Source organism: Protomyctophum parallelum (assembly GCF_964188405.1).
Source record: "Protomyctophum parallelum genome assembly, chromosome: 14".
Lineage (NCBI taxonomy): Eukaryota > Metazoa > Chordata > Actinopteri > Myctophiformes > Myctophidae > Protomyctophum > Protomyctophum parallelum.
The window spans coordinates 23,144,387-23,160,122 of NC_139709.1; the positions used below are offsets into that span (position 1 = coordinate 23,144,387).

Genomic DNA, 15,736 nt, shown 5'->3' on the forward strand with positions numbered 1-15,736 from the left:
ATCGTCAGTAATCAGTATCATGTCAGTGCCATGGTCAGTAGCATGTCAGTATGGACCTAACCCTCAGTCTCATACCTGATAGGTGGTGTGTGTTCTCTGCCGTGTAGGGATTGGCTGGGGCAGAAGAACCACAGCTGGACTGGGCCAATGGGCCTGTGATGATGACAGGGCTGATGTCTGGGTACAGCAGGGCTGCTTTCAGTGGACTGATGGAGTTGAAGAGGACCACAGACAGACAGCCTGTAAAATGCAGAGAGGCCAGCCTGGCCTGCTCTGGATCCAGCTCACCAGACTCTGAAGATACATGCAAGTGCACACACACACACACACACACACACACACACACACACACACACACACACACACACACACACACACACACACACACACACACACACACACACACACACACACACACACACACACACACACACACACACACACACACACACACACACACACACACACACACACACACACACACACACACACACACACACACACACACACACACACACACACACACACGAATTGATGACATCAATTAATTAGCAGCTGCTGCCTTATATCCCATGGCTGAGAGGTAGGCTAGAGGCAAAAAGTGTGTGGTTGCCTACAGACGAGGCAGCCAATCAGGACGATAGGTTGTCAGTACAGCCAATGAGAAACATAGGTCTCAACTACAGCAATTGGGTGTGAAAGCACAGCAGAGAGAACATTGACCAGCTGTGCTTACACAGCAGCTGGTAACAACAACACCCTATCCTCAGAGAAAGAGATAGTGAGAGCGTGAGAGAGATGGAGAGGGAGATAGGGATGGGGTGAGAGAGAGATGGAGAGGGAGATAGGGATGGGGTGAGAGAGAGATGGAGAGGGAGATAGGGATGGGGTGAGAGAGAGATGGAGAGAGCTCGTGGCAGTGGCTCAGGCAGTAAAGTGGCCATTTAGGAATAAGAAGGTTTGATCCCCAACAATGCTGTCCAGCACGTGTACAATTTAATATTTTTGGATGTGCATGCTTCCCTCAGGACTTGATCCCCAGCTCCCCCTTGAGCAAGACAATTAACCCCTAACTGCTCCAGATGAGCTGGTTGGTGCTTTACACAGTGTACAAACGGGATAAAGGCCGACATAAAAGCACTCTATAATGCACCATTTAGCATTTTAGAGAGATAGTGAAAAATAGATTGTGAGAGAGATAGGGAGAGAAGTAGGAAGAGAGGTACAGAGTGGGAGAGAGAGAGACTATTTTAAGAATGCAATAATCTGGCCAATGCTGGCCACTGAAACCTGAACATACTGATTGGCACGTTGTGAAGTGACACAATAATCCTGGCAATGCTGGACAATGATGATAATGTTCACCCAGAGAGTAAGAGAGTGAGAGAGAGACAGAGAGAGAGAGAGAAAAAGAGAGTGTGTTTACTGACTAAGTGATGGAGATAGACAGACATGCAGACAAACTGGACGGATAGATGGATGGATGATATTTCATATTCCATCCTAATTGGCTAACAATATCTTTCAAAGTTTGCAAGATTGGCCCGTTTAGAACAAAAAGCCTCAAATCACGAACGCAGCGTGCAATTTACGTGAAGTCTTTCACAGACTTTCCTACTAGGCTGAGGAATATATCCCACCCTTTTCACATTGGCCTGTTATAGTGCCACCAACAAGTGGATTTTTGCTAAACACATTTTTGGAACAAAATGCCTCAAATCATGAATGCAGCGTGCAATTTACGTGAAATCTTTCACGGACTTTCCTACTATTCTGAGGAATATATCCCACCCTTTTCACATTGGCCTGTAAAGCCCTACACACACCGTCTGCGAATGCCACGCGTCAAAACCGTTATTTTCAATGAACCTATCCCACACCGGCGGCGTTCGATGCGCGTTCACGCCTCGGCTGACACTCCGATAAGCCACTGTTCTATTTTCCAGGCGTTGCCGCGCGTCAACGCCTATGCCGCGTCGCTGCGCACCCGGTGTGTGTAGGGCTTTATAGTGCCACCAACAGGTGGATCTTTGCAAACACATTTTTGGAAAAAAATGCCTCAAATCATCCAATTGCCATCCAAGGCGTAAGAAGAAATGGCACCCTTTTCACATTGGCATATTATAGCGCCACCTGGAGGCCACAACCTGACATGTGGAGACATGTGCCCCGAGGGGCACTTTATCTAGTTCAGCCTGCAATCACTACATTTGTGTCTCTATCATATAGCGGTAGTTAGTTCATGATGATGCTATCCTTTCACTTTACTGGGTGGACTGAGATCCATACACTGCGTAACTCTGCTAAAGCTTTACCAGTTATATTACCTTAGATGGTCTTGCAGAGGTGGCAGTATACTGGCACCAATAGACAATCAATAGACTGCTATTGATTTAACGTTCTCCTTTACATTTCATACAACAACAAAAAAGATAAATGTAACTTCATGCCTTCCCCTCAAACAAATACATGGACAGTTATGCCAATATAAGCACTGTGTATTTACCATGTACTGTATTTATCCAGGATAAGAACAAGGATTAAAATACATATTATTTTGTGTTAATGTTAACATTTTAGCAAAAATAAACTACTCAATAGGCTCCAAATTGTACAGCATGCTGCTGCTAGACCTTTAAACAGGAGAAGAGAACATTACTCTTGTTGTTAACTTTCCTGCACTGGCTGATCTGTTTGAGGATTTTACTGATTACTGATTACTAAGACACTTCATGACCTGGCTCCTACAGTAATTACATTTATTAACCCCATACAAGCCAGTGGGCAGCCAAAGCTACACCGCCAGAAACCTATGGGACCAACCTGAAGTCAGTTGGTCCATATATGGGTATGCCTATCAGTGGTTCTGGACAACCAGATCTTCATATATGCCTACTATATACCATATATGGGTGTATAGGTCAGATCACTGGTTCTGGACAACCAGATCTTCATATACGCCTACTATATACCGTATATGGGTGTATAGGTCAGATCACTGGTTCTGGAAAACCAGATCTGACAGACTTGATGACAATAAAACAAATTCTGATTCTAAAAGTGATTCTGAGACACTTTGATGTTTCCTACAGCACATCTCAACAGCTGCACACTGACGTTCTTTTCTCGCCCCCATTTCTTGGTCTCCGGACGGACAGACGGACGGACAGACGACACACACTGACAGATGACTCTCCCACTCAGCCCCCCTTCTCCCCCCACTCAGCCACCCTTTTCTCTCTCTCTCTCTCGGTGTATGTGTGTGTGTGTGTGTGTGTGTGTGTGTGTGTTTCTCAAAGTCTCAGGTCCATTAGCTGGGGCTAGGCTAATGGTGACAGTGGTAGCAGGAAGCCACAAATCAGAGGATCTTCTGCTTTCCTGTCGTTTCTCTGATCTTGGTATAGCCTCGGTACCAGGCTTTCATTTTTGTTGGTGCAAAAATTGAAAACCTGGAGGAACGCATTGGCCGCTCTGGTCTAAAAGTGGGAGTCAACCCTTCCGGGTGGGCGTCGCTCCAAATGATGTGACGTAGCGCTGCACTAGGGGGAGAGGAGGGGCCGGGGGTGACGGACAGATCGATGAGATCCAATCAGGGCGTGCGCAAATCTCAGCCGCGACCCGCCCCTCTAGACCAGAAACCTAACACGTTAGCTCAGGCTAATCTTGGTATGACTCTATGCCTTGTCTGGCTTGGCCGAAGAGCTAACCTGGCCACAAGAAAGCAAGAAACACTTAAAGATCAAGATACTTTATAAACATATCCTGTCCTTGGTGACAGGGAGTGATAAAACGGCAGAGAGGGTGATACACCTGTAAAACATAATTTATAGCTAATAACAATAGTTGACCACTGATCAGTCAGTGCAAGCTTATAGTAAGTGCCAATATGTAGTTGCACTGACTTTTCTGTGGATTTATTATCACCCAGCCCTCCAAATATGAGCAGGATATATTGCTGCATTAAATGTTGCAGGCACGTTTTCAGAATGCATTACTAGGCACATTATGACATTGAATACTTCACTGAATTATTGCACTCCTGTACTGTAACTGTAAAAATGTACGGAAGAGATCAAAAACGTGCCGACGAGATCAATGGAGCTCAGATCAATACATACAGTACTTGTATACTGTACTGTATATAGTAGGTGCTGAATACCAGCAGCAGTGTTAATGTAGTAAATGGTGCTGACTCCAACATCTATTAATTTTAGGTTAATTAGCATAAAACCCTGGAAGTTCTATCTGGGCTTAAAAAGCATTGAGCTGTCTGACTCTGAAGTGGTCCAGTTCACTTTCTCAGCAAGGTCGACATCCGGAATGCACACCACATTACTCAACGTTTTAAGAAACATAATGTAAAGAATTGGTTCACAGTTCCCAACTACTGCTGTTATTAGTGCATATAGTGCATATCTGCGGCATACCATGTCAACATTTAAATAAATGAAGAGTGCCTTAAAACATGAGTTTCGTGAGTAGAGAGAAATTTCTGTTAAACATAATTATGCGAAGCCTGACATGTCATGCCGTGATATACATAGGTTTAATATGTACTTAGCCAAACATAATGACTACGTATTGCACTTGAAATGTCCCTTTTGTTGTAAAAGTAGAGAGGTTTTCTTTTATGTTGAGCTCATCTTGCTGTTAAAAGCAGTGCATGCATTTCTTGGGCTTCCATAAGTCATCTGTAAAGACAGATCGAAGCACCTCCTGGGCTCCAGCCACCATAATGAATATAAACTAGTAGAAAATGTCTACAATCTCCAGAATGACTGATTGAGAGATACTGCCAAACATCTCATTGCTGCTGTTCAAGGGAATCTGGCTGAGTGCACTCTGACCACTCACCGTGCACTTTGCCAAGATCCAGGGACTTGATAGCGTTGAATTCTCCATCAAATGTCAGATTGAAGTCTTCTCTGGCATTCTGGTCGACCTGAAAGAATGAACCAGGCAGGAATTAAGTCTTTTTGCACACCTACAAGGTCCTTGTAGGCATTAGACTACTGGAGTAGTCAATCATTACAAATATAATTGAATGCAAGATGGCTTAGGGCCGATTCATACTCCTATTTTAGAGCCGAATAAAAGTCGATTCGGCGCTGTAGAGCCTACAATTTGACGTCATTTGAGGTTCGGGGGGGCGGGTACCGTCCTAAAGTCGGCTCTTCGGTGCTATTGAAAATTTCTGACGAGCCAAAATCATTTTGGTACTACAGCGCCGAAACAGCGGTAAAATAGGAGTATGAATCGGCCCTTATCTTGTCCACGCGACTTGAAAATTGCCCAAAGCAGGCACTTTTACGATAACCTATTGATAAAATAGTAAAAATACAAAACCCCCGAGGCTTGTGCTCTCAAAGCTCTCTGATGCTCTTCGAGAAGAACTAATGAACTTTGATGAAATACGAGAAATACAGACAGGGAGAGTTTTATTGTTGCAATAACTACCCATCTAGCAGGGTCAGCACTAACCACAGTTACGAAGCAGCTCCCCATTGTCAAGTGAAGAGATGTTATGCTCTTTTTCAAGTCATAATTTTCTTATTTTAGATAGTGTACACCTCAAATCTCCCTGATTTGGCGTATGGTATCAAATGCAATCACTTTATAAAAGTGGTTCATATTTTGGATATTCATCCATTAAGATTAGTTTTTGTGCTCAGGGAAATTGTGTCTTCACGACAGTATAGTTCATAAGCGAGTACAGTGGGTTCCAATTCGGTGTTGTGGTCAGACCAAACCTTTTATTTAAGACACTGTAATTGTTTGCCGTGTCTCCCTGGACTACAGCCTTGGACTGGATGTGTATTCCTAATGCAAAGTTATGGGAATGAGGAGCCAACCGGTCAGTGCATTGTGTGCATGTGGTCATTGCAACTTTCTGGGGGGATTACTGATGACGAGTACGTGCTGCACAGGATCCCCGTTGTTATTTGACATCTAGACCATACCTGCCCGCATAACGGGCACAGTTTACATTTATATTCAGTGCTAACAGGACATACTGTACGTACATTTAACAATACCTGCATAACACAACTGAGTCTCCACACTAATGACAAGATTTTCATTTGGCCAGGATGGAGTTCTCTAATGGAGTGTCTTTTTAATGAGGGTTACTCTGCGGGGAGACATCTGCATGAGAGCAGTTAGTTAAAGAGAGAGGAGAGAGCTTTAAAACCTCCGCTAATGCTTTCATCTACTCGAAATGGGATTCAGCACTGATGTTTAAAAAGGCTTTTCAGGTTTTGAACACTAATCAGTGTTCTACTCGGTTCAGTAAACCTACAGCCAGAGTTAGACCTTTTTAGTCAAAAACGTGTTAGAATGGCCCCTCCATAGCCTATAATCCCTATATCCATGGTTACCATTCATAACTTAATACATTCTGGGCTATATCTTGCGCCACCCCCTTATCTTATCCCTAAACTTTTTGCCATTTTTTACTACATTAGAAAACATTTTAAAATAGTTCAAATAGCCGATCTACAAGCTCACAATGCCTCAATGTAGATCGGTTTATAAACTGCTTGGAGTCTGTGTTACTTCCGTGTTGCGTTGCATAACAGTGATGCAACTTTTGAATCTTTGGTATATCTTTACCATTACCGTGTGTTCAGAGCAGCAGCGGAACAATAACAAGCTGCAGCCTATTTTGTCACGCTCGCACTAATGAAACAAAACACTACACGGTACGGGATTATTATTTCATGTCAAAACATATTGAAGTATCAGAAGATGATAAAGATAAAGTCATGCGTCACTCTGCATGTTTTCCACATGTCCAAAGTCATTTCTGAATGAAAAAGACATAGGCCTTAATCCTTTTTTAATGGTTTTGGTGCTGATGCGCAGCACCAAACCCCACCACCGGTCCACCCCGCCCCGCCCATGCCGGTCCGCAGACATTTCATGAACTGTCAGCCGGTCCGTGATAAAAGAAAGGTTGGGAACGACTGGACTAAATGTTCCATTTGGTTTCATTTGAACACTCAGAAAAGTAGCACTCAGTATTTGTATGTGTTGCTAGTCTGTGTCCTCTAGTGAGTAAACATTGAGTTTAGGGGAGGAGAGGAGAAAGCCTTGAAGGTACACGCTAGAAACTGAACAGCCTCTCAGAGATAAGAATAGAAACACAGAGGTCACAAAGCGCAGGTAGACCCACAAGATTTGGCACTGAGTAAAGTCATTCAGCTAAATGGGAGTGGATATATGACATGGTTCTGTGAGAGTAGTGAAGAGCTGCACAACGAAGAGGAACAACATGTTTGTTGTTTTTGACTTTTTTCAAGAGTCAGACTTCAAGTCGTGTAATTCAAAACAATTGGAGCGGTACCCCAATGGTTTTGTTTTGTACTAAATTCTGGGAATTGTGGTTGTAAAAGACAACAGAGGTAGACCTACCAGAGGTGTCACCAAAGACACTACTACATGGACACAGTATGACTTTAAGTCCTGTACTAGCTGGTCATTTCCACCACTTTGAGCTGGGTTATGGTTAGGGAGCTTCAACCCTGTTTGAGTAAGGGGTTGTAATAAAATGATAATACTGACACAAGGGAGTGGAGAAAGACATGATGGGGGTTTCATTTGGGAATGCTGCCAATTAAACAATACTGTACATCAAGTGACTAGAAACAAGCACAACAAGGCAATATCTCACACGTTTCAATCCAGGCCGTTTGCTGAACATTTTCCAGGAGAGTATTTCATCTGAAGTTCGTTGAGAATTAAGAAGTCATGCAAGGTGCTGGAACTGAGCTAGAATGAAGTTCACCCCATATTTCATTGGTGGGTTAGTGTTCATAAAATGGAGATATGGCAGGACTGCATCCAGGTAGTAATAACCTGCCTCATATTTTATCTAAGAAGGTCATATCCAGATAGAATCATATTTCATATTGGGGATGTAACTCTGCATAGAGTGTGTCTAGTACTGAGTCCAGGATAGAATCAGTGCTAACATCTACATAAACAAAGACAGAAAAGGCAGAGGTGGCTCTTATTGCTGAGCAATATATGTGTATATAATGTGTATGTGTGTGTGAATGGGTGAATGTAATGCACAATCTATGTAAATCTACATACATATATAAATGCATCCATTTATAAGTGTGTGTGTGTGTGTGGGGGGGGGGGGGGGGGGGGGTGCGTGCGCATGTGTTACCTGGACAGAGACAGTGTCTGTCAGCCTCCTGACAGTGAGTGTGTGCAGCTGTCCGTTGGCCAGGTTCCTAGCTCTGCTTCTCAGCACCTCAGCATCTCTACTGGAGTCCAGCTTGTATATCACCTCCAGCTTATCTTCACGCACATGCATGCACGCACACACACACACACACACACACACACACACACACGCACACACACAAAATACCTTTGTCCATTTTGACAGACAACCCTAATTGGCGTTACCAATTCAGTGTTATACTAAGTGTAATACTTAACATGTCATTGTTATGACTTCTACCTTTCTCACTTTCTGCTACACACATACGTACAAAAGGTAGGGGATCATTATCTTATCCAAGAGCATAATTATGCCCATATATAAAAGGCATCGTGGGGCATCCGAGCTCTCTCTGACTACTTGATCACCATGGAAACATGCTGTCCATCAAGGTTCTGAGAATCATTAAGAGCAGGTTATAAGCTTGGTCTCTTTGCTGCTAATAGAAGTGGAATGCTGCCTCAATTTGGTTTATCGCCCTGCATTTGTCCTTTCAGAGTCAATTACCCTTCTTATTGCTCTTGAAGCTGAACTCCAAAGAAAGTTATTGGACACTGAAGAAGACGGGTTTATAAGGTACCCTTAGCCTGGCATGTACTCAGCAAACCACTTGCAAGCGCTGTCAGCACGTGATACTATTGAGTTTAATGGCTGGAATTGTCATTTCAGAATCGAAAGTACCCTTCTTCCTGCTCTTATCTCAGTAAAGAGGCAGTTTATAAAACACGTGCATTCTGTGTTTTCTTCATCATTATACTGACTTGTTGCCCACGGCAGCCAGCTAAAGTCATCTCCTGTCATCACTACTGTCGAGGTCTTTGTGACACTTCTGAGTTTAATGATTATAATGTACGATTTAATCACCTTTGTCATTTACGACTTGTATTACTTTTCTTCAATTTTCGTAGTTTATTATACATTTAAAAGTAGCAGAGAGTTTTAGAAAACTCATTAGCTGGTAACTCATGTCTTTTACCTTTGCATTCAGTACAATACTAAATAGACAGACTGCATTCAACAGTCAAGGAGCTTGTGCTGGTATACTGTTGGTATTACTGTGACAGTAAATATTTCTTTGCTCACAGATGTAAACATTTAAAGATAGAACAACATACTTTCTACTATTTAATGGTCGGTTATTTAATTTCTGATCTTCAGGTGTGCAATTTTAATATTCTTCTTGTCCCCTTGGCGATATAAGGCCTTCACACAACAGAAGCAGTTTTCTTTCAGGAAATTATTTACTCTCAAACAATAGATAATAAATAAATAGGCTCGCTGCAGCAGAGGATGACGATAATAACCTGACATTCTAATCCTAATTAATCCTAAACGATCTGGTAGAACTGCACAACAGAGGAGAGGAGAGGAGAGGAGAGGAGAGGAGAGGAGAGGAGAGGAGAGGAGAGGAGAGGAGAGGAGAGGAGAGGAGAGGAGAGGAGAGGAGAGGAGAGGAGAGGAGAGGAGAGGAGAGGAGAGGAGAGGAGAGGAGAGGAGAGGAGAGGAGAGGAGAAGAGACAAGGAGAGGAGAGGAGAGGAGAGGAGAGGAGAGGAGAGGAGAGGAGAGGAGAGGAGAGGAGAGGAGAGGAGAGGAGAGGAGAGGAGAGGAGAGGAGAGGAGAGGAGAGGAGAGGAGAGGAGAGGAGAGGAGAGGAGAGGAGAGGAGAGGAGAGGAGAGGAGAGGAGGGGAGGGGAGGGGAGGGGAGAGGAGAGGAGGGGAGGGGAGGGAATTTGAGACAAGGGAAGGAGAGGAGAGGAGAGGAGATGAGATGAGAGGACGATAGTCAAGGAAAACGAGAAAGGGGAAACTGATAAGATCTATCAAAGAGATAAATAGTGGAGAAGAAGAGGATGGGAGAAGACAAGCGACAAAGTGAGGAAGGTCATACAGGAGGATGATAAGTGCAAAGAAGTTCTCTCAACAAGATATTTCCCCTCAACAGCGGAAAAACAACAAAATAATAGAGAGGAGAGTGGAGGAGAGAGCGCAGAAGGACGAGACAAGAAAAACAAGGAACTGGGTGAGGTAAGTATGAGATGAGAGGTTCCAAAGACAATCTTGAACAAGCTTGAACACCACCAAACTAACATCTTCACTTGAGCCCTCACCATGTTTGTTGATGAGCAGGGCCAGGTATTCTCTGTAGAAGGAGCTGACATAGAGGAGCAGGACAGGGGCTTGGCTCGTCCTGAAGCTCAGGGAGATGTTTTCTCCTCTCAAGGTGGTGTCCGAGTAGATGGAGGAGGGCAGGGCGCTACTGTTCCTGCTCAGCACATAGGGCTCCCTGAAGGTGTAACTGACCGACGTCGTATCCTTGAAGCTGGCTGATTCCTCTGGAGAGAGTAAAACAAGAACAGAGCTGTTATGATGAATATCATGTGCTTTCAGCACGCACAGACAAAAACTATGCCCACACAAAGGGAAACCTAATTTAAATGTGCAAGTGCTGTGTGTAAATGCAAGTAATACGTATGTTTCATGTTGTGAAATGTCATTGTCAATTGTTTTTATATGCCCTAAAGAAGACTCCAAAGGCGTAGGCACTAAGCCCCTTTATTAAAGGCTTTTTATATGCCCTGAAGAAGACTCCAAATGCTTAGGCACTAAGCCCCTTTATTAAAGGCTTTTTCATTCGTGCAAAGCAGAGTGCCTTGCTATTTTGGTGTGTTGACTTATTGATCACAAAGCAATGCAAATCACAAGTCTAACTATTCTCTCTCTTTTGTTGGTCTTATAATAAGCAAATTAAACTTTGTCTCAGCCTTTGTAAAACGGAATCGTTTTTAATTTGCAGTTGTTTGCGAGTATCAGGAATGGGTTATGTAAAATGTTGATGCGGCCAGACATCTCTGCAGAGAGAAAGGGAGGCCATTACAAGTGCAGTTCATTATATCATTCTGAGCCATTTAAATCAGCTCCATCACAGATGCTTTTTATACAGTTTAGTTAATTGCATCACTTGAGTTGATTGAGTGTTTATCCTTTAATTGTGAACACTACAATTTAACATACCAGTACTTTTATAGAGGCAGTGTTTGCACTGACTCATCATACTATAATTCTAACAATGTCTGAGTGTGTGTCTGTCTGTGTGTGTGTCTGTCAGAAACACTGCCGTAACTCCTTACTGCCTGCACCAATCACTCCCACTTTACACACAGGCATTGACCATATGAATGCGGAGGGCGTAACGAAGCCCTTTTTTCGATTTGACACATGAATGATTATTAATGAATTGATTAGTCAATTACAAACGCACCCGGGCGCAGTACCCCCCACGGCCACAAGGGGGGGGGGGGGGCAAATATCTCACAACGGGTAAGGGCTAGTTAGTATAATTGTCTATTTAATGTAAGTTCTCATCTCTGGCATCTGGGAACTAAGCAACATTTTCATTACACAATTGATTTATCCGTCTCATTTACAGGTCCTTTACCTGCATATATACTGTAATTACATTTCCATCAAGTTTGAATCTCTCTTGCTATATGTTGGTCGCTGAATTCTTATCCAGTAAAACATCTGACATTAAAATGCATTTATATTTGCATTTTATGCTGTAAAACAGCTCTCCCAAAATGTCTATCTCTCTTGACATTTTGCACATTCTTGAAGCATGTACAAAGACCATGAAGTAACTTAGCCCATACCATGTATTTGCCCTGCTAAGCTACAATAGCTGACTCAGTTAAGTTAAGTGTGTGCAACCACACCAAGACAGCTGGCAGCAATCCATTCTACTATCCATGTCTGTGACCAAGATGTAAGGTTTCTCCAAAGTCATTAACAGGTTGGCTCAAATTAAATTCAGCTTATGCCCATGGCATTAGATACATTTGTTGAGTAACTACTTTATCATTAGTCTAAATCAACTCTACCTCATTCACCTCTTCTCTATTCAGCCCTTCCTAGCGGCCCATATTTTGTATTTCCCATTTGTGAAATTTCTGAGAAAGCTCTCAAAACGCCACAATGCGTTGCGAGCTTGTAGATCTGCTGTTTTTCCTATTTTTGAAAATGTTTAACTATATATGCTCAACTCTTTTGGACATGCATTATAGTTGGTTAATTATCAATCTGGGATCAACAGTCAGGAACTTGGTTTGGCCCCTCTTCTTTCTTAGTCCACTTCCGCCCGGGTGCTTCCGTGTCTATTCCTACTAACAACAATGCTACTGTAGGCCTACATGTTTAGAGCGGTGGTGTTCATTCCCTAATGAAGGCTTAACCGCCGAAACGTTGGATTCATTCGTTTTACCTGCTGCGTCCTAATACAATATTGGCACTATCGGCGTGTGCGGCCACCTTCTTGTTTTGTCAAGATTCCCTCTGCAGTTCTCTCCCATGGGCCGGCACCGCTACATAAGGACTTTGTGTGCATCGTTGTACATAGAGCGGTGGTGTTGACAGATTCTGCTGTTAGCAGAATTTGTCTTGAAAGTTTAATTAATTATGAATAACCTTTTAATACTTTAAATACTTTTACTACTTTTAATAATGCATAACGCATGTTTCATGATAAATGCTTTTTTGTGATGTATTCCCATGCTTTTTGTTCTTGCATAATGTAAGTCGCTCTGGATTAAGAGCGTCTGCTGAATGCCTAAATTGTAAATTGTAATAATTGAATACTTGTGAATATAGTCATTGGGGTTGTCCGGATCAGGTGATTGGAAATCGGCTCCGATCACATGATTTTCAAAAGATCGGAATCGGGGGAAAAAGATCGGATTATTCATTTTCTAATGTAGATCTCAAGGAAAGATTTTTAAGCAATGAGATTTTGTAAAAAAAAACTGTTGTGTTTATGCTAGTTGTTTTCCTTCTGGTCCCAGTCAAAGATCATCAAACAAAGACTAGTCACACTAAGAGGCGTGAAAGACACCTATGATGAATACAAAGGAAATGCAACCCCCGCTATGCATGATGGCATAGGTGTCTGTAGTACTCTCTCTGAATGAGAGATACTCTTTAAGACTCAAGAGTTTTAACTTGACTTCAGTTCTATAAGCTGTAGAACTGTATTCAACGGCGTCAACTCCGGGAGTGCTTGAGGGCTTAAGCAGTAAGCACCCACTGACACGATAGTAAGCCAAATAGCACCCGCTGACTGAAGGCTGAAGCTCCCCTCCCCCTGGTCATTTTGCATTCCCACTCCTGCAGCAACACTAGCCCTGGACTGGTCCAGTGCTTCCAGCGAGTCTCTCTCACTGACACGGTCAGCGGAGGTGCTGCTCTGTGTGTACCGTCGGCCCGTCTGTAAAGAGCCGGGAGGGAGCGGAGGGGCAGCAACACCGCCGGGTAATCTCCATGCTGACTTGAGAAAATACAAAATCCCAAAACAGTGTCCGGGGAACAGAACTGTTCCTTTTCCTCAGACTACTTTTACTTTAATTAAAAGCCTAAAGGTAAGATGCAGTGGCTGTAATTGGGTCAAGGATCTTGCTTTCGTGAGCAATGGTGTACGAGATTGGTAATACATTGGTCAAATCATGACATTGTTAGACCATCTGAGGGAAATACATTTGCGTCGTCGTCCCGCGCAATTCTAGCCTACCTAAAGGTAAAATCCACCCGCCGCTTATGGCTGAAACAATTTAATTCTTTACCGTTGATGCTGAAATGTTGTTGGGGGGGGGGGGGTGTTTTGCCCTCCGTCCGTCCGTTCGTCAGTGTGTGTGTCCGTCCGTCCGTCCGTCCGTTACCAGCTAATCTCCGGCACCATAGCAAACATTGGCTTTCAAAGTTTGCAGGATTGTCTCGTTTTGAACAAAAGACTCAATTCATGAACGTAGCGTGCAATTTACCTGAAATCTTTCACGCATTTTCCTACTAAGCTGACTTTTCCCTTTTCACATTGGCCTGTTATAGCGCCACCAACAGATGGATTTTAGCAAAACACACTTTTGGAACAAAATGCCTCAAATCATCCAATTCCAAAAATGGCACCCTTTTCACATTGGCCTATTTTAGCATCACCAGGAGGCCACAATAACCTGTCCTGGCCTGGTGGAGACCTGTGCTCCGAGGGGCACTTTTTCTAGTTTTGCTATGATTCCATGCCTTCATAGAAAGAAAATCACACCAGTGTGAACCAAGTGGTGCAACTCCCGTGCGTCCAGCAGGTGGCAGCCATGTCACATACTTCTCTCGTTCCATGCTCACACAGACACACACACACACACACACAGACACAAACACGTACAGGGCATTGTAAGCTGGATGTAGAAGTGGTTTGCACCACTTAAAAAAACACAATGACAGTCATTCTAATAGTGTTATATAAAAATATAAAGATCGGATCGGGAAAGATTGGTAATCGGTATGTCTCAAAATCAAATGATCGGAATCGGATCGGGTGCAAAAAAAACTGATCAGGACATCCCCCGCCATAATCCATTCATACCACACATTATTTTTTATTTTTTTTACATTTTACATAATCTTCACACTGCATTGAGTTAGATAAAAAACTTATCCTGGATCTGAAAGATACTGTATGTAGTCTCAAATCTCAATGATCTGTTCAATGCCTTAGTTATTAGCTAACCAGACAAGACAAAGTCACCACAACAACAGCTTATGAGTAAAAGGAACTTCATTGAATCTGGCTGATAATTACAACGAGTTTGTGTAGAGTTATGAGATTGGCTCTAATACTTAGTGTGTGTGTGTGTGTGTGTGTGTGTGTGTGTGTGTGTGTGTGTGTGTGTGTGTGTGTGTGTGTGTGTGTGTGTGTAGGTATAGTACCCGTGTGGCAGAAGGCTCCAGTGTAGGCTGAATGACTGCAGTCACAGGAGAAGCCGCTGGACTTCTCCACACAGCGGCCCTGGTTCAGACAGAGTGACCCGTATGTGCCACAGTGTCCCGGGCAGCCCAGCCGAACCCCAGGGGTGATCCTGGCTCTCTCCTCCAGATTCAGAGTCACGCCATTCAGCTGCAGCGCGCGGATACAGCCCCGGAAACCCTTTTGCCTGGATGCTGTGCCTCCTGAGCACGCGCACGCACACACACACGCACACGCACACAGCATAGGAGACTTTTTAAAATTCTTTAAAAGAGAAATCCTCCTTTTCATACCAATTTTCTTTCAAATCACACATCCCCCTGTACTGTAGTCCTTTTGTCGCTGCTGACCCTTTACTGGTTCGTTCATTAAGGGTGTGAATGAGAATGTGTCTACTCTGTAACTCTGATACACGTGAAGTCACCAGCGGATTCTTTTCACCTGACATTGAGTTTCACCGGGAGGGATTAACACTCAGTTCTCCCTGCTGAACAGGCCCCCTGAACAACCTGTATGAGCCCTGCTTCCATCCTCTAAATTGTGTTCCTTGGAAAGCCCTCCCTTCCCAAGTGCCCCCCTTTGCCATTTCGTCTTTATTGCTATGCATGAAAGCTGAGCGGGAGATGGTGAAGGAGAGGAGGAGTGGAGAGGAGAGAGTGTAATTAGTAGGGAGGGGGTTCAATCCCAGGCGAGCATATAGAGAACATTTGTTA

General features: G+C 43.5%; 1 protein-coding gene across 1 annotated transcript in view; it reads right to left on the minus strand.

Moving 5' to 3' along the window:
• Nucleotides 1-15,736, minus strand: part of cntnap3 (contactin associated protein family member 3) — a gene marked incomplete at its 5' end in the record, with an annotated part of 150,119 nt that overhangs the window by 4,001 nt on the left and 130,382 nt on the right. Inside the window, 5 exons of the mRNA XM_083782957.1 lie at nt 76-294; nt 4,855-4,942; nt 8,177-8,310; nt 10,345-10,569; nt 14,987-15,226. Coding sequence (XP_083639083.1) covers nt 76-294; nt 4,855-4,942; nt 8,177-8,310; nt 10,345-10,569; nt 14,987-15,226 — 906 coding nt within the window. The remainder of the gene's footprint in view (nt 1-75; nt 295-4,854; nt 4,943-8,176; nt 8,311-10,344; nt 10,570-14,986; nt 15,227-15,736) is intronic.